The sequence below is a fragment of the Astyanax mexicanus genome, chromosome 13, assembly GCF_023375975.1.
Source record: "Astyanax mexicanus isolate ESR-SI-001 chromosome 13, AstMex3_surface, whole genome shotgun sequence".
NCBI classification, from domain to species: Eukaryota; Metazoa; Chordata; class Actinopteri; order Characiformes; family Acestrorhamphidae; genus Astyanax; species Astyanax mexicanus.
Window position 1 is genome coordinate 27076920 of NC_064420.1, and position 20644 is coordinate 27097563.

Genomic DNA, 20644 nt, shown 5'->3' on the forward strand with positions numbered 1-20644 from the left:
CTCGTTCGAGTATCATGCCACACTGGTTAATACTCCATCAAAACTTACTGTCGTTGTCATCTACCGTCCTCCTGGACAAATGGGCGAGTTCACACATGAACTTGACATGCTACTGTCTTCTATCCCCGAGCAAGATTGCCCCATGCTCATTCTAGGGGATATGAACATCCATCATGACAGTAACAGCTTCACAGACTTCTCATCCCTCATGCAGTCTTTCGATCTGGAGCAGGTCCCCAGCCCCCCAACACATAAAGCTGGCAAACATCTAGACCTGATCTTCACTCGTAACTGTGACACCGACTCTTTAACTGTCACTCCTCTACACTTCTCAGACCACTTCTTCATGCAACTCAACGTTCGCATTTCGAAAAAACCCACAGCTACTCCTACTATGGTCTCGTTCCGCCGAAATCTTCGAGATCTCCCAGCAGACCAGTACTCCTCGCTGGTGACTGACAATATGCCTCCATTAGGCTCATTTTCATCACTCAATGTTAATGATGCCACTGATACTCTTTGCTCCACATTAAGCTCCTGTTTGGACGACCTCTGTCCTCAAACATCTCGAGCCATTAAACCAAGCAAACCGCAGCCATGGCTCAAAAATGACACGCTCAGGGAACTACGCTCCAAAATCAGAGCTGCTGAAAGAAAATGGCAAAAACTAAAAAACTACCAACTGCTCCTGGCTCCCTCACAGACTCCCGGAAACTATTTGCTACATTCAAAACACTACTCAACCCTCCACCTCCTCCTCAGGCTACCTGCCTTACGGCTGAAGCTCTTGCCTCATTCTTTACTGGGAAAGTGGCAGCTATCAGCAGACAGTTTACTGATGCGACATGTAGCAGTCCTACATCATGCTCTGCTGCCCGGTATCCCTCTACCGAAGGCGTCGCTTTCTCCTCGTTCGCTCCTCTCACTGAGAACGAGACACTGGCTCTCCTAACGCGTAGCCGTCCTACTACGTGTCCACTTGACCCGATCCCTTCAGACCTTCTGCAAACCATTGCACCTGCAATCATTCCGGCTATTACTCACACGATCAATGCCTCTTTAACATCTGGTGTGTTCCCGACTGCTTTTAAACAAGCACAGGTCACACCACTGCTTAAAAAGCCTTCTCTCAACCCCGCCCAGGTTGATAACTACAGACCGGTCTCACTACTGCCTTTTCTTTCTAAAACATTAGAAAGAGCAGCTCTCAATCAAGTCTCTGGCTTCCTCACCCAAAATGACCTCCTGGACCAGAACCAATCTGGTTTCAAGAAAGGGCACTCTACTGAGACGGCTCTGTTGTCTGTGACAGAAGCGTTAAAAACTGCTAGAGCTGCAGGACAGTCCTCAGTGCTCATTCTGCTGGACCTCTCAGCTGCTTTCGACACAGTCAACCATGACTTCCTCCTAACTATACTCTCGAACATGGGGATCTCAGACAATGCGCTGTCATGGTTCAGATCGTACCTCACTGGGCACTCGTTCAGGGTGTCATGGCAAGGACGGCTGTCCCCAGCCCACTCGTTACCCACTGGGGTTCCCTAGGGTTCAGTACTGGGACCTCTTCTCTTCTCAATATACACCACCTCTCTAGGTCGGGTCATCCGCTCACATGGTTTTTCCTACCACTGCTTTGCTGACGACACTCAGCTATACCTGTCATTCTCACCAGATGATCACTCAATCTCTGCACGAATATCACAGTGTCTCTCAGACATATCCGCATGGATGAAGGAACATCACCTCCAACTAAACCTCTCAAAGACTGAACTTCTGGTCATACCAGCAAAACCTTCTATTCAACACAACTTTGCCATAACCATCGACTCTCTCTCTCTCTCACCGACAAAGGTTGCTAGGAACCTGGGTGTTATGGTTGATGACCAGCTTCTCTTCACGCACCATGTGGCCTCAGTTGCTCGATCCTGCCGCTTTGCGCTTTACAACATCGGAAAAATTCGACCGTTTCTGACGCAACAGGCCACCCAACTCCTGGTACAAGCTGTGGTAATCTCATGCCTCGACTACTGCAATGCCGTACTAACTGGCCTCCCGGCCTGTGTAGTAAAACCACTCCAGATGATCCAGAATGCAGCAGCACGTTTGGTCTTCAACCAACCAAAACAGGCACATGTCACCCCGCTGCTCATTGAGCTCCACTGGCTACCGGTTGCTGCTCGCATCAAATACAGGCGTAGGCGATTGTAATAGTGCTTACAATCGCCTACAAGGTGATGACAGTACAGGCTCCTTCCTACCTGCACTCGCTCCTGAAGGCTTACTCTACCTCCCGGCCGCTGCGCTCCTCCAATGAACGTCGCCTCGCTTTGCCAAACACTCACACAAAGCAATCCAGACTGTTCTCATACAGAGTTCCCCAATCGTGGAACAAACTACCTTCCACTACCAGATCAGGAGAATCTCTCGCTATCTTTAATAAACTCCTGAAGACAGAGCTCTTCAAAGAGCACCTACTCTCCTAACACCTCTAACTAACTACCTTCTACTACCAGATCAGGAGAATCTCTCGCTATCTTTAAGAAACTCCTGAAGACAGAGCTCTTCAAAGAGCACTTACTCTCCTAACACCTCTAACAAACTAACTACTTCTAACCCCATTTCCTTCTTCCTCTTCTCTACTCCTCTATCCCATTATTTCCCTCTGACCTCCTTTAGGCCCTATCTATAGATGCTTTATTTTTAACTTCTATTATTTTTGTACTTAACCTCTTCTATTATTTGCACTTCAATATTGTAAGTCGCTTTGGACAAAAGCGTCTGCCAAATGTAATGTAATGTAAATATTTTTATCAAAGACAGCTCATTTTAGGTGTAGAATTAAAACAAACAATAATATTGGTAATTGGGTATCATCAATCCAAGTATATATATGTAAAAAAAAGTTGTTGATATCAGTATTAGTATTGAAAAAGCATTAAATGTGCTTCAAAAGACGAAGAGCTGCACCATAAGGAAATCTGAAACTGTTAAAAATACCATGTGAAAACCGAAAAACAGGATTCATACATTTTTTAACCAATACATTTCCAGGATCTTTTCATGACTTTTTCCATGCATTTAAGCCAAATTTTCATGACTATACGTTTTTAAAACATCAGTGGAGACATGGACAATAAATCCAAAAAGCGACTAGAACTATAATCCAAATAGATTATAATAGGCCTAAAATGAATCTTATAAAAGTGCTGACACACAATCTTTAATAATAAAATGTGTGTCAGATCCTGAGAGCGCCATTGTGTAGCTAAAAATAGATTTTCCATCAATAAACAAAAAAACACAAAGATTTTCATGACTTTTCCAAAACTTGTTGGGTATTTTGATTTTTCCAAAACTTATTCAGGTCTGGAAACTGCTATTTTTAAATTCCATTACTTTTTCAGGGTTTTCATGTAAAACCCTGTAAAACCCTGCAAACATGCTCACATGGATTCATATTTGTAAGTCACAAAGTAATGTAACTGTCAAACTTTAAACTACATCAGAATATAAAAAAGCTTACTCCAGGCTGCTTCATTTTCTGCAGGGCAAACTTCAACAGGTAGGACAGCTGCTCCAGATTCAGCATGGTCATGGCTTTGCTCTGAGTCTCGATACATTCTGCTACTGTTATTTTCTGAAATAAAGAGTTAAAATATTATAAAACAGCAACTTTCTCATCTGTATTAAAAGCCTTAATATGTCTAGCACAAGACATGCAGTGGGTAACACTCATGTTCTCCTCAAAGACAATCAACTCAACTCAAGAGTTCACTGATCGAAATCATACAGTATCTACAAGGATAAGAGTCGTAATGTTTAGCTGTAGATTACCAATATCTCAATATAGGGGGACAAGGAAAATCATGGGAAATATGATTAGTTTCTGTCTCATTATCTTGTGGCATGTCAGTGTAGCCTATACAGTTGATTATGGGAATGGTGGGAATTTTAATTATACAATATTCTAGTCCCAATGTTGCTCACAGATGCTGGAATTCAATAGTCAACCAAAATTTGTACCATAAATATACAGCTAAGCCTGTCGCAATAATTACGCAATTTATGTAATCAATACAGTCTATGTACATGATCTCAATTATTTTTGCTAACCTTGATATATTTTAGCCACGAACAGTGCTTCAAACAGCCATTAATTTGTTTATAGTGTAAAATCACTATTATACTACTTATCTTTCATGAGAACAGTAGCATTAAATGACGACAACCTTAAAATAACAATAATACTGTTTATTTCTAAGATAATATATTGTCCAACAAAAAATAGTTATAAATATAAATAGTGACAGGCCTATATGCAGCTCTTTAATTTAATGCCTGAAATATATATAGATAAGATTTTTGGTAACTTCTGATTTATAGTATTTGTCTGCAACATAAGCCTTGTAGCTACAATGCATAACTAAAAGAATTGTGCAAAACTTTGAACATCATGCAAGTCTTCATTTAGATTAATCTTGATCAACAACTTGTACATTATTATTTTTTTGCAGTTCTTTCCATGCTTTTAGATTCACAACTAACCCAGATGTCTGCAGGTTCAGTATAAATGCATGCTTGCACTCCTAATGCTGTGTTCCATTTGAAGTCGGATGTCGAAATTTTAACTGAAATCTTCCTACAGGAATGAAATTATATATTTATATGAGTGGTATCAATTACTTTAATCACTTTTTTTTTGTATTTTAAATGTTTGTATTTTCTTGTTTTGTTGGAAGAGGGACAGTGATAATAGTGTAGTATGGTGTAGGTCTGGCAAACTAGAGCTTTTTTTTACTGTATTATAACATCTCAGGAGAGAGAGAGAGAGAGATGGACAGCGTGAGTGAGTGAGACTGAGGGAGCAACAAAGAGAGTCAGAGAGAGAAAGACAGTAAGAATGTATGAGTGAGTAGGAGAGAGGATGAGAGAAAGGGAGAGAGACAGAACAAGTGAGAGAGAGAGAGAGAGAGAGAGAGAGAGAGAGACAGAGCGAGTAAGTGAGCGAGAGACAGAGCGAGGTAATGGGAGAGAGCACGAGAGAACAAACGAGTGAGAGAGACAGAGCTAGTGAGTGAGAGAGAGATATCGCGAGAGACAGAACAAGCAAGTGAGAGAGAGACAGATTGAGTGGATGAGAGAAAGGGAGAGAGACAGAACAAGCGAGAGAGAGAGAGAGACAGACAGAGCGAGTAAATGAGCGAGAGACAGAGCGAGGTAATGGGAGAGAGCACGAGAGAACAAACAAGTGAGAGAGAAAGAGCTAGTGGGAGGCAGAACAAGCGAGTGAGAGAGAGACAGATTGAGTGGATGAGAGAAAGGGAGAGAGACAGAACAAGTGAGAGAGAGAGAGAGAGAGAGAGAGAGAGAGTGACAGAGCGAGTAAGTAAGCGAGAGACAGAGCGAGGTAATGGGAGAGAGCACGAGAGAACAAACGAGTGAGAGAGACCGAGCTAGTGAGTGAGAGAGATATCGCGAGAGACAGAACAAGCGAGTGAGAGAGAGACAGATTGAGTGGATGAGAGAAAGGGAGAGAGACAGAATAAGCGAGAGGGGGAGAGAGAGAGAGACAGAGCGAGTAAATGAGCGAGAGACAGAGCGAGGTAATGGGAGAGAGCACGAGAGAACAAACGAGTGAGAGAGAGTGAGCTAATGAGTGAGAGAGAGATATCGCGAGAGACAGAACAAGCGAGTGAGAGAGAAACAGATTGAGTGGATGAAAGAAAGGGAGAGAGACAGAACAAGCGAGAGGGAGAGAGAGAGAGAGCGAGTAAGTGAGCGAGAGACAGAGCGAGGTAATGGGAGAGAGCACGAGAGAACAAACGAGTGAGAGAGAGAGAGATATCGCGAGAGATAGAACAAGCGAGTGAGAGAGAGACAGATTGAGTGGATGAGAGAAAGGGAGAGAGACAGAACAAGCAAGAGAGAGAGAGAGAGAGAGAGAGAGAGAGAGAGAGAGAGAGAGAGAGAGAGAGAGAGAGAGACAGAGCGAGGTAATGGGAGAGAGCGCGAGAGAACGAACGAGTGAGAGAGACAGAGCTAATGAGTGAGAGAGAGATATTGCGAGAGACAGAACAAGCAAATGAGAGAGAGAGAGAGACACACGCATAAAGGGCAAGTGAGAGATGGCGCGAGAGACAGAACAAGTGAGTGAGAGACAGAGCATGTGAGAGAGTGAGTGAGTGAGTGAGTGAGTGAAAGAGAAACAATCTGAAGGAAAATCAATTGTGGACGAATCCTTCAAAGTAGACTCAGACTTTAGATCACTTCCGCATGTTAACCTCACTGTGCACGCCCTCTGTTTGTTTGTTCCAGGGCATCATTGCTGTATTTTACCTTGTTTTACCTTGCTATCGAAAATAAGCAACGGATATGTTTCTATGGTGTTTTAATGCCCAAAATCCTGTATAATGCATTGTTATCAACTAGTATCTCTGACAATGATGGCTGATATCTGAATTTTTAACTAGAACCCAGTCGACATCCGAGGTAAATGGAACTCAGCACAGCCCCTACGCTCTCCCGTTTCTACTGGGTACCTCACACTCGGGACAGAACCAGTCGCCCTCAGGCTCGGCGGCCAGTTTGAGGCACTTGGCGTGGTAGACGCGCGGGCAGAGCTCACAGCAGAGCACCTGGCCCTCGCGGTGGCACACCCAGCAGTAGAAGTCGTTCCTCCCGTCCTGCGGCACAACATCAACAGGGTCTGTGGTGAGTGCTGGCTGCTTGACATAGTAAAAGGGACCATGTCTTAGCTCACACTGAAACGCAGGCAAGAGAGACAGGGGCAGGGGTCAAAACACACGCCACAACACTGCAGGGGAGAGAAGAAGCACTGCAGGCTCTGCAACAAGTCAAAGCAAATACACACACATACGAGCAGTTTCTATAGATGCTGGACCAAAAAGGGGGCAGGGGAAGAAACCATCATGCTGGAGAGATTCACAGAGCAATACTTTTAATTAAATAAGCTCCCAAACACGTCTCTCTCCAGGAGGAGGGTTCACTGCTCCTTCATTAAGCCACAGCTACCAAACACAGATGCAGGTTAACAAACACTAACAGGGTCAAGATAAGATCAGTGTTCTTATCAGTCTCTCCAAACCATCACTGCTTGTAGAAACTTCACACTAGTCTCAAGCAGCTTGGGCTGTGTGTCTCTCCACTCTTCCTCCAGACTCTGCTTCCTTGATTTCCAAATAAAATGTAAAATTTACTGATGGTCAGTGACGGTTTGGAGAGACAAGTCATCTGCTGGTGTTGATCCACTGTGTTGTATCAAGTCTAAAGTCAGTGCAGTGTTTTCCCAGAAAATCTTACAGCGCTACATGCTTCCCTCTGCTGACAACTTTTATAGAGATGCAGATTTTATTTTCCAGCAGGACTTGGCACACTGCCCACACTACCAAATGGTTTTATTTATAATATTCAAATTCTCTGAGACTGTGATTTTTGGGTTTTCATTGGCTATAAGCCTAAATCATCAACAATAAAAACAAAAAATAATACATCTATATAATATATTAGGGCGTTTTCACACCTGTAGCACAAACCTAGCACATTGTCTCCTCTGATTAGTAAATATAGCGAGAAAATAAATCCAGTGTTCCAGCTTGTTTATCTGTGCAGTGTGAAGCTGCTTTAAAAGACAGAACGCTGAAACACTGCGTTTTCAAACACAGTGTTTTAAATGAGACGCGCAGTGCAGATGAACACGTAGTAATCAGAGTCGCACGGCTGTGAATAGTAAACGCAGCACACGCAGCGTTCAGTGTAAAACTGCTTCGCATGGAACGTTTGTTCATAGCTGTGGTAATTAGCGTTATCTGGCTAATATATCAGATTAAACTGCGCCTTATCAGCAGTTTAGCTCAAATAAAAGGAGGTTTATTTGATAGCTGGGTCGGATCGAGACCGGATCACGTTCTCACTAGGGCTGTGACGATAATTTTATTACCGCAATACCGCGGTTATGGGACGTCACCGCGGTGATGAGCTCATTACCGTCATTACCGCATTTTTTTTATGGCTGTCAAATCTGATTGACTGCGTTTTGAGCGGTAGTAAAATGCTCCATATAAGCACAACTGTGGTGAATTCAGTATTAATATGTCAAGTGTAAGTCCTACACTATAGGGCTGTGCAATATATCAAATATATTTTGATCGCGATAGATATTGGTGTCAAACGATCTCAAAATTCATAATATCGAATATAAATTTTTTTTGTCATTTATCTGTGCTGCCGCTGCACTGGCGCGGCAGCGAATGGGTTAAGCAAAACGCGGTGCGTGGTACTCATTGAGGTCCTGCTCACTTCGTCTCCATTGAGGCTGCTGAAGAGAGTGAAGATTAGCAGCACTAATATTGGCTCGGAAATGGAAGCTACAGGGCAGGCTCAGTAAGTTGAGAAAAAAGGAAGAAAAAGACTCAGAACAGAAGAGAATCATCTGCAAGATTTGCCGGAAAGTGGTGTCTGCACCTCTCGCCAACACATCAAACTAATTCACCCACCTCAAGGTAAACCATAGAGCCATGTAAGGTGTTCCGTGGTCACATTTTGAGAAAGTAAAATATATTAATTCATTGTCTGGCTGCTGGCTGTTCTGCGTGAGCACCGCGGAGAACGCGCGGCATTGCGCCTCAGTCTTGGTAAAAATAGTAAGGTTGGTTGAAGTGTAGTTCAAACAGCAAAGCAATGATATAAAACTATAACCACCATCTTTACTGAAATGTTGTTATCTGACCAAGTCTGAGGTAAAATGCGCTGCGCCTTGTCTCTTTCACAGCACGCGGAACTGAGTTCAGAACCGCTACAAATATAACCATATGAAACTCAGTTCAGATAAATAAACTTCAGATGAGTAAGGACACGTAAAGTGAAACAAAAATTGTCAAACATAAAGGACAGGTTTCTATTATTTTAAAATGGAACTAATGTCTTTTTTTTGGTCGGTTGTCTCTTGCGAGCCGATTTCTTAACGTCACGACATTTTAATCAACATATTATATGACGCGGGTCCCGTCAGGATATCTTGCGGCACAGACAGAACTGAATTGTTATTGGCGGGAACAGGAGTTTAATCAATCCAGAGGATGTGGGAGCACATTAATAAATAGTTAAGAAAATTGTAATAATCACGCAGTGATTCTCATGCACGCAACAAAAAAAACCCTAAGCACAAAAAAGGAGCGGAGAATGGACCGACACGCGCACACACACACCGATTTTTTTTTTGTAATGTGGTAAGAAACGTGACCGCGCGCGGTTTTAATAAATATTTTTTTTAATTTTAAGCACTAAATGTAATTTATTAAATTTATTTAGGACCGCGGGGCAGGTGCGGCAAAACTGTGTATGTGGCGGGCTGATGCGGGATTAAAAGAAGGATTTTTTTTGCGGAACGGTAACGGGACAAAAAAGAAATGATGTCTGAATTAATTTCCTCCAATCGAATATAATTTAACATGGTTTAAGAATATAAAATAATTTATAAACAAACGAAATATTTAATATTGAGCTAATAGCCCAAGTGCAAAAATACAAAATCTGTAATACTCTGCACTGCACAATTCAAACGAAATAGCCATAACGCAGCTGCGCTCCTGCCCTGCGATGCAGCCGAAGCCTGGGCAGCAGCAGAAATTCTGGGGTGAAAACTACATAACTACACAACATAAGGATACATAATGCACTCCAAATATTCAGGAGGGAAGTGAAATAAATGATACTGTACAGATATAATCTGTATCTAGTAGATATTTAATGAGAAATAAGAAGAGTGTGAATAAAAAAAAAAACAGACGCCTATCACAGACTTCTTGGGCCGGGGGTCAGTGGAAAATTTTGCTGTGGATTAATTCGTCTTTTTTTTTAAACGAATATTAGAATATTCGCTACCAATTACTGCCGAATATCCTGAGCTCAAAACCGCTATTCGGGCCAGCCCTAAAATAGATCTATGGATGGAGAAGGGGGAGGCGGACAAGCTCTACAATGACGAATTATACAGGCAGCATATGTTCACTTGTTATGCTGTATTTATGGTTTATGTAGAAGTTGTATGTAGGCTGTATGGTTTGAAGAATAAAGATTTGTTACCAATAAATTTGCGGTGTTTTTTTTTTTTTGGGGGGGGGGGGGGGGGGGGGGGGTTGGGGTCTCGCGGTTAACCGCAATATCGCGGTGATGCGTTAGTTTTTTACCGCGGTTATAAAAAATCAATACCGCCCCAGCCCTAGTTCTCACCACAAGTGAACCGCTCCAGAGTTCGTCTGGGGATAGACTGAGGGCGTTTTCACACCAGCTCTATTTGGTCCGGTTAAAACGAACTCTGGTCCGTTTGTAATTTTAGTGCGGTTCGATTGAGCAGGTGTGAAAACAGTAATCGCACTCGGGTGCGGATCAAAAGAACCGGACCGAGACCAGCTAGAGGAGGTGGTCCGGTACCTAATGAACTCTGGAGCGGTTCGCTTTGGTGAGAACGTGATCCGGTCTCGATCCAACCCAGCTATTAAATATGAGCCATTTATTTGAGCTAAACTGCTGATAAAGCAAGCCCAGTTTAAACTGATATATTAGCAAGATAACGCTAATTACCACAGCTGTGAACAAACACTGTGCCCATGCACGCGCTGCATTCACTGCTCACAGCCGCGTGACTCTGTTTATTATGTATAAATCTGCGCTGCACTAAGAAACACTGTGTTTGAAAGTGCAGCGTTTCAGCGTTCAGTGTTAAAGCACAGATATTTGCGCAGGAACACAAAATCTTCTCGCTGTCTTTACTTTTTCGTATATTTATATTTAATGTACTCCCGTGTCAGACAGCTCTGACCAATCACAGGACACAGTCTGCTCGCGTGGTTTATTGATGCGCATTTTGGCGCGTTTACATTTATGCCTATGTGAAACCAGACTGAACAGAGCGAGAAAACGCTCCAAGTAAACAAACTCATTAACTGATTCGGACCAGAGAAACGAACTACAGGTGTGAAAACGCCCTCGACCACCTCCACTAGCTGTCTCGTCCCGGTTGTTTTGAACCGCACCCGAGTGCGATTACTGTTTTAACACCTGCTCAATCAAACCACACTAACCCTGCGTTCACACCGGAACGTGTCGCTTGTGTCGCCCCGCGTTTGGTTTGTCGGCTTGTGGGCGTGTTAAGCTCAACGCGCGCATGTATCATGGTCCAGCCTCCGACAAGAAAAAAGGCACAAAAAAAAAAAATTATTGCTTCAACGGAACGAAAAAATATTTATTAAATGTGCTTTCTGTATTAAATATGTATTTGTTAACTAAATTAAGATCACTAAAATGATTAAAAATTAATAGTTTTCAATAAGACTTGGTGAATTAATATATATATATATATATATATATATATATATATATATATATATATATATATATATATGTAAGCTATACCCTCCAGGCAATTTTATTTCCGCTTGAAAAATATACACTTTGGAGGTAAAATACGGTATAAATATGAGGAATCTCTTGGTCACTTTATTCTACAGCTATAACTCCTGAGCTTGCTAGACTCTTAGCCGTTTCTGTGATTTACCTGCGCTGGAAACACAGCCGTTCCCACAGAACCACGTGGGTCCACCCCATTCAACAGAATGAACAGCGAAAGAAACCAAAAGTTCAGAGAGCAGAACCCTGAGGACCTCGGACCGAGAAGGGTAATGCTGCAGACCGGAGCCCCAGTGGGCGTGGCTAAAGGGCGGAGCAGGTGTCAATCATTTTCGACTGCAGCCAATCAGATACTACACTTACGTTGTCAATCACTTTTTATTAAGCCAATCCTCAGACAGACCGAGCTGTGCATCATTTTTTACTGCAGCCAATCACCTTAACAGATCTGTCAAAAGAAGGCGGAAACTGCGGTGCTACCGGTTAAACGTAGCGCGATTTAAGCTTCTGAACAGCGGTGAAGCTGAATGTGTATAAGTATTTTACAAAATACTATATTAACAGTTTAAACACATTGATGTGCTATTGTAGTTAATCCTGCCTATATGCAGCTCTTAAACAGAAGTAACTTAATGAAAACGTTAGAAAAGCTCAAAAAGTGCCATTCCAGAAAAACAAGTATTTTAATCTTTGATTTAAAAATATCTAAAGTTGAGAAAATGTCAAATCTGTGTCACTTGTTACTTTAACCTATTTGTTGTTACTTTTTTTTTTTTTTTTTTTAGAAAGGTCTGTTTAATATTTAGTCATATATTTAGTTTTCTTAGAACCAACAGAGTCCAGGGGTGGTTGTACTTTTAACTGTTATAGTTATTTAGTATATTAAAATATTTTTTATATTGGAACCCCAATGTCTGCTCTTAATAATAAAAAGTTAGTTTTTACTGTAAAATGGTGTAATAAATGTTATAATAAATGGTGTAATACATAATAAATGGTGGCACATTGTCTTAAAGCTCCTTTGGGGGCTCAAAAGCAGGAAAAAAGCGTTTTAAATATTATCATTATCGCAATAATTTCTGGGACAGTATATCGTCCTAAAAATCGTTATCGTGACAGGCCTAGTTTGAAGAGACATGTCATCTGCTAGTGTTGGTCCACTGTGTTATATAAAGATTAAAGTCAGTGCAGTGTTTTCCCAGCAAATCTTACAGCACTTCATGCTTCCCTCTGCTGACAACTTTTTTAGAGATGCGGATTTCATTTTCCAGCAGGACTTGGCACACTGCCAAAAGCACCAATTGGTCTTATATAATTTTCAAATTTTCGGAGACACTGATTTTTGGGTTTTATTGGCTGTAAGCCATAATAATCAACAATAAAAGAAATAAACGCTTAAAAAAGACCACTTTAATACCTAATACATCTATATAATTAATTAGGCCGTTTTTACACCTGTAGTTGGTTTCTATGGTCTGAATCAGTTGATGAGTTTGTTCATTTGGAGAGTTTTCTCTCTTCGTTTGGTTTGGTTTCAAACAGGCACAAACGTAAACGCGCCAAATTGCGCACCAATGAACCACGCGAGCACATTGCCTTCTCTGATTACACGTAGTAAACAGAGTCGCACGGCTGTGAATAGTGAACGCAGCACATGTAGAGTTCAGTGTGAAACTGCTTAGCATGGAACGTTTGTTCATAGCTGTGGAAATTAGCGTTATCTGGCTAATATATCAGATTCAACTGCGCCCTATAAGCAGTTTAGCTTAAATAAAAGGAGTATATTTGATAACTGGGTCGGATTACGTTCTCACCACAACAGTTCGTCTGGGGCTAGACTGAGACCACCTCCACTAGCTGGTCTCCGGTCCGGTTGTTTTGATCCGCACCCGAGTGCGATTAGTGTTTTAACACCTGCTCAATCAAACCACACTAAGGGTACAAATGAACCTGAGTGCGTTTTAACTGGATCAAATAGTGCTGGTGTGAAAAACGCCCTTAGTTTCACATTTTGAACTGAATTACTGAAATAAAGAAACTTTGCAATGATATGCAAATATTCTGAGATGCAATAGTATGACCCCTACACTCAATATGCATGATGTAACCAGGTATTAACAGTGAGAGGTTTGTCGGTGGCATTTACTGATCAAGTTCAGTTAAAGTCAACCTGCAGTTCTGTGTTTGGTAACAAACTGCACACCCACATAGCACAAACGCTGCAGTACAAAGCATTCAATCAAGCCCAGTAACGCTGACAGATGCCGTTAGGATCTTCTGCAGAGATGAAGAAATGGCTGAGTTCCACTTCAACTCTTCAAGAATTGTTTGTGGATTCAAGAACAGAGCTACAACACAAGCCATGATCAAGCCATGATACAATATAATAATAAAAAAAAAAATGTAAAGGTGGTTTATAAGGAATTGGAATCTCAAAAGCAAATGAAATTTCTGGGTGAAGAAATGCTTCTTCTCATTATGTTAGGTGTAGGAATACTGATACCGATACTGATACTGAAACCTTGAGTATCTGCCAAAACCGATACTAATATAAATAAAAAAAAGGTGTTGCACTTGTACACTAGCAAATTATCATGGCACAATAAAACATGGTCATATTTTTTCCCAGATCTAGTCTGACTGCTAATTACATACATCTAAATAACACTGTAAAACACAGAAAAAAATATTCTGGCATGCAGAATTGAACACATATTCTTAGGTTCTAGGCTCAATCATTTAGAGCTCTGGAAAAAATTAAGAGAGCACTTCAGTTTCTGAATCAGTTTCTCTGATTTTGCTATTTATAGTTATATGTTTGAGTAAAATGAACATCGTTGTTTTATTTTATAAACTACGGACAACATTTATCCCAAATTCCAAATAAAAATATTGTCTTTTAGAGCATTTAAGAGCTTACAGACCTCAAATAACGCAAAGAAAAGTTCATATTCATAACGTTTTAAGAGTTCAGAAATCAATATTTGGTGGAATAACCCTGGTTTTTAATGACAGTTTTCATGCATCTTGGCATGTTCTCCTCCACCAGTCTTGCACACTGCTTTTGGATAACTTTATGCCACTCCTGGTGCAAAAATTCAAGCAGTTCAGTTTGGTTTGATGGCTTGTGATCAACCATCTTTCTCTTGATTATATTCCAGAGGCTCTCAATTTGCTAAAATCAAAGAAACTCATCATTTCTAAGTGATCTCCTATTTGTTTCTGTATGTGTCAGTGTAGGCTAATAGATAATACTGAATTATAGTTTTTTTTTTCTTCTTCTAATATTCAGTCCAGTAATTTTGTCCCGTATCAGAACGATACCAATAATAAGTACTGAATCGATGCACCCCTACTATCAAGCAACTTGAGAATGAATAAATCACACTTCCTCTATTGAATGAGAGAACAGAGAGGCTGACACTTTAAGAAAAATAATAGGGATCTGTACCTGATCTTTATTGTTGCCGCCGACTAATCCAGGCTTCTTTTTCTTCTTGGCGGCACTGGGTGATGTGTCAGAAGGTGAATGTCCATTAGACGAGTGAGGCGGACTGGGTGCTTTCCGTTTCTGAGCGGCCAGCGCCGCCTCTGCTGACCCTAGATCAGGAACTGGGCGAGAAAAGGAAAGAAAATCAGCCCTAATTTCTTTTTTTTCCTGCTAATTTTTATAACATTCATTAATACTGATTAGGGCTGGGTGACATAGTACAAAACAATCAAGATATTTAAAGACATTTTTACAACATCTGATTAAACGAGAATGACTACATTCTTGGTAATAAAATATTCATTGTGTTTGAGGGGTACAGATATCCACAGTATGCATAGAAAAGCATACTGCACATCATGATAATGAAAATTTCACTATGTCACAATAACAATTTTTTTGATGTTACACTAACAGCGATAAGTGGTATTATTGTGATTTTACACCAATGATAGATAAACAGAATCAGTCAAACGTTTGTACACACCTTCTCATTTAATGTTTTTTTTTTTCCCTACATTATAAATGAATACAGAAGTATCCAGATTATGAAGGAACACATAAGCAATCATGTAGTAACTTAAAAGTGTTAAACACACCAAAATACTCTGTGAAGCATTGAGGTGCTCTTATCTGCAAAAAGCTGTCATCTAAGCAAGAGGTGCCTACTTCTAAAATCTAAAACACATTATGGTTTGTTTAACATATTTTTGTTTATTCAATATTCCCATATGTTTTTCTTTATAGTTTGGATGATTTTAGTATTAATCTACAATGCTGATTTTTTTTCTTAATAATCATAAAACACTGAATTTGACTGGTAGTGTAACAAAGCTTTAATTGTATATTTATGAGTTCTAAAGAGCAAGAAGCTTTTTAACGTGCAAGAATACATATTCAGATATTGGAATTGGAATATAACATTTAATGTTTAAATGTCCTAAATATATAAAACACAATATCATCTACATATATTGTAAGATAAGTTAATAACCTATCTATTGTGACAGGCCTAAAAGGGATGCACTGAGGGAGGCAAAAAAAAACAAACATCTAATGGTGTTTGGCAGAATAAGAAAAAAAAATATTCTAAACAATGACTCAATATTTTTTAAATCATATTGTGCTTTGTTGGGATGTCTGCTGGGGTTTTATTTATTTGTGAAGGCACTTTAAATAAAACAAAATAAAATAAATAAAAAATATTGTAATACTATTTACAATAGTAAAGAAAATAACAGATATGTCCTATCAAAAATGTGGTTGTTTATTGTGGTTGTTTATTGGTTGGAAGGGCTCATATAATTCAAGCAATGGTGAAATTGTGGAAAAAATAGATGTAACACTGCAAAAAACATGCTTATTTAACATTTATTATTTGTTCTGTTTACATCAAAAATGTTAAATTCACATTTTGCTCAATATATTACAACAATAGTGTCATATTGCCCAGCTCTACTACTGATTCACTATTTCTTGATGCATATAAATCAGATATTCTACAAACACAACGGAAACATCACACAGCCAATCTGTGCAGGTCTGTGCAGAACAAATGACCTTTAAAGATTCAGATCTGACTCATAATTCAGTGGAGCAAAATATACCTTTCCACTTTCTTTATGAGAAAACAACCCTAAACATATTTTCCTTTAAGCAGCCTTATAATGCAACAACTAGATAAGAAAACTGTCCAAATATTCAACTAAAACTCTCAAAAAACCAAAGAACTGTGCAGATTCTTACCCTTAGGCGCCTCCATCCCTTCAACCGCATCAGACTCTGTCTTGATCTCCTCCTCAGCCAAACTAAAGTAAGACAAGACAGCGAGAGAAAGAGAAAAGGAACACAAGAGAGAGAAAAAAAAAATGTGAGAAAGACAGTGGGGGGTCTCATAAGGTTTGCTTCGGAGATGAAACCAGAGGTGATGCAACCGAATCTCAAGAGTTTAGCTCTTGTTTACTGAAGCAACTCACCATTCCTGCTCATAATTACTATAACAATGTGATATTGATGGTGCTCCTCGAATCAAGTCTTAAAATATGACTCGCTCTGATCAATGTAATGTGAACGAACTTCTTCATAGTGCCTTGATTTGCTAAAGAACACACACAGATCCCATCCTACCACACAGAAGCTCCAGACAGCAAACACAATACAAGCATTTCCCTGGTGAGCGGTGATGGTGTCTTCTGGGCCAGGCGTTTTCATGAGGATTACCCCTTTGAGCAAGGCCAGTCACAAGAGAGGAGACGTCTCCAAGTCAACTGGGCGAGCACCGCCAACTGCTCAACAGGTTAGTCCCATTAGATACGCAGCTACTGAGAGGATTGTAATAGTGCTAATTGAGGCCTAAATTCAGGCAGAATAAAGGCTCAATACAAACATCAGCCACTGTCAAGCTCTTTCTGTAGGATACTACCCAAGTAGTGCATCTCAAAACATTTGAATATCATTAAAAAGTTACTTTATTTCAGTAATTCAGTTTAAAATGTTATTATTGTTTATAATTATGGCTTCCAGCCAACGAAAACACAAATATCAGTCTCTCAGAATATTATAATATTATCTAAAACCAAGTCCTGCTGGAAAATGAATTCTGCATCTCCATAAAAGACCTCAAGCAGCTTGGATTATGTGTCTCTCCACTCCACACATAATTTCCATATGAAATATACAATTTACTGATGATCAGTGATGGTTTGGAGAGACATGTCATCTGCTGGTGTTGATCCACGGTGTTCTATCAAGTCTAAAGTCAGTGCAGTTTTGTTTTCCCAGGAAAATCTTACAGCACTTCATGCTTCCCTCTGCTGACCAATTTTATGCAAATGTGGATTTCATTGTCCAGCAGGACTTACTTTGTTGCCAGCAGTTTAGACTTTAATGGTTCCGTGTTGAGTTATTTTGAGAGCACAGCAAATATATACTGTTATACTGTTGCTGTACACTGATTACTTTACATTATAGCAAAGTGTCACATCATCAGTGTCATCCCAGGAAAATTAAAAATAAATATTTACAACAACGAGAGGGGCGTACTTACTTTAAGATATACTGTATACACACACAAATACTATATGCCAACCTATGCCAATACTATATGCAAACATATCTATAACATATCTATAAACATATATATAAGGTAAAAACAAACAGCGTGCACTTGTGGCTGCTGTATCTACTGTAACTGTAGATTAACCCATATTCCTAAACAGGAATAACATGAATCTGAGTAATTTGATCCTTTCCTTCATTCTGCTGTGTGACACACATACACAAGGGAGTCAAATTCTGTCAGGAGGGCAGAATTTAGCACAACACCCAGAAAAGGAAACTTGCTAAGCTTGCTAAAACACTACACAACTTCGCTGAAATCTCGAGTCCTTCTGTTGTTGAGACTTTTACACTACATGACTTATCGTGATACAGGGTGATTAATTACAAGATTTTTCTAAGTGGGAAGTTGCAGACTCACCTGGCTGCTCTCCAAAATCATGTTTCGTCATGAGAACTAGCCAGAACTATTCACACAAAAACTAGCGATGCCATGCCAGAGAATCTTTATAGAGGAGAATACGCACTTGCAGTGAGCCCAACATGAAAAAGTGCATATGGAGCAACTGAGTAAAATCAGAGTTGGCAGTAGGTAGCCACTGCTCCTGACTCCCAGTCGCTGACTGGGTCAGATATTTAGCATGCACAAATATTTGCTGCGTGCTTTCGACTGGCTGGAGATCAGTCAGCGACAGCCTGGTAAGTGTCTTTCAGTAGTTCACACTGAGTGATCCCCAATTTGCTTCTAAACTGTTTTTTTGTCGGCGATCAACAGAAAACTGGGCAAAAATCGTGTAGTGTGAACCTGCCATTAGTCTGCTCAATCCACTGCAGTATGAAACTAATGGAAATTATCTTGACCAGGAATACAATGTAAAAAAACGTAGCATAAACCTTGGTTAGGACTCTGGTCTGGACTATTTACATGTAAATATATAAAAGCTAGTAAATGGGTTCTTTGGAGTGATGCCACATAAGAAGCATTCTTGTATCTTAAATCTGTGGTTTTTAAAGCAGTCCTCAGCCCTCCCCCAACCCAGATGGTCCACACAGGCCTCTTCTGCACTGCAGAGCCAAAAGGCTCTTTGCAAGAAGGGTAACCATTCCAGTGACCTTCCCACAAGGACATGGAGCTGTTTTTTTTCTAGCCCGGTTAGCTAACCATATTTTGGAGTCGTACAATTCTTGTTGTGAGGGCTTAATGACAGTGGGCAGTGGTTCACAAACATTTCAGATCACATACCACCTACAAGCAAATATACCACACACACACACATACGTACACTCTATGCTAGATGTAGCCTCCACACACTCACCATACATACATACATATCTTTTTTTGCCAATATTTCTGAACCAATTGTGTGGAATTGGCTTGCAAGATAACTATTCAGCTGTAATTAATTAATTATTAATTCTGACACAGATGCACCTATTGTGAATGACCTTCTAAGTGGTTGGTTTAACATATCTTTGGAGTTCCACATGGTTCTACCATAGGTCATTTTAAACTGAAGGCAATAATTATAGTACTGCAGTTATGCATGTGGTACTAAGGACTAAACACCAAATAAGATGTCATGAAATGAATAATAATTCTAATACTTTTTTTTTATTCCATTTACTCCCCAAACAGGAGGACCAATTACCGGACCCACCCTATATGAAGGCTAGGAAATGTCTCCTCCGATACTTTCAGAAATAAACCACTGTCTCTTTTTAAGCTGCCGCTGATGTAGCAATACTGGGTAGCCAGCACATTTGGAGGAAAGCGCAGCGAACCAACTCCAATACATCAGCTAACAGATGCCTGTGCTTAGCGACAGACACCACACTGAGAGTGAAGTGAGGAGAGAGAGTTCAATCTTCCTACTCAGAGAAAGCAAGGCCAATGGTGCTTGATCTCTCTGACTCCGGCTGCTGATGGCAAGCAGCATCACCCAGGATTTGAACTGGTGATCCTAGGATTGTAGTGCGCTGGATATATCAGATCAATTTTTTTTATATGCAACAGATTTTCTGACGTCATCTGGTCTACCACCTTGAATGCATCGCAAATGCAAATCACAGTTTCAGAATTAGAATGACAGAGGGTCCAGTGATAGGCTTCACATTTGAGTCACCTTTGTGCTGCAAGACCCAGTGACTTTACATTTCCTGCAGAGAAAATGGTGGAGAGTGCATCTTGGTCTGAGGAAAACACAGTAGTTCTTTTTGCTGCAGAGTATAGTCTATGCTGCTTTGCAAAAAATAAAAAATCATAGTTCCCCATTCACACGTACTCAGCGTGTTAACATGTTAATTCTTTGAAATCAGGGTGGGACATAGGACTGGACACATCTAACAGCAGCAACCATCACACAACTAGAACACGATTATTCAACTTTCTGGTCCTGATTTAGCAACACCGCAAATGGAAAAAGAAACCAGAACCAGTCACACACCGATCTTAAAAAAAAAAAAAACAGTGCAGCCTTAGTAACAATTAGGCCAGAAAAAAATGTACCATATGGGGCGTAAAAAAACAAACCTTGTGGCAAGACAACCATATTTACCATACATGTATTGGACAAACAAATAGAAGGTGGTTTCCACCTTTAACCCATCTGTGCCAGGAACACACATGCATACTCTGGTAAGCACAAACACACACAGAGGTATACAGCTCTGGTT

General features: G+C 40.3%; 1 protein-coding gene across 7 annotated transcripts in view; it reads right to left on the reverse strand.

Moving 5' to 3' along the window:
• The window catches only part of prkcbp1l (protein kinase C binding protein 1, like), a 47422-nt gene that overhangs the window by 19828 nt on the left and 6950 nt on the right, over window positions 1-20644 (reverse strand). For 5 of the 7 annotated variants that reach the window (XM_022677597.2, XM_022677599.2, XM_022677595.2 and 2 more), the window contains 4 exons: window positions 16661-16722; window positions 14876-15036; window positions 6540-6761; window positions 3524-3637 (listed from right to left, as the gene is read on the reverse strand). In XM_022677597.2, the coding sequence (XP_022533318.2) occupies window positions 3524-3637; window positions 6540-6761; window positions 14876-15036; window positions 16661-16722 (559 nt within the window). The remainder of the gene's footprint in view (window positions 1-3523; window positions 3638-6539; window positions 6762-14875; window positions 15037-16660; window positions 16723-20644) is intronic. The other 2 variants (XM_022677596.2, XM_049463092.1) reach the window with 2 other exon arrangements.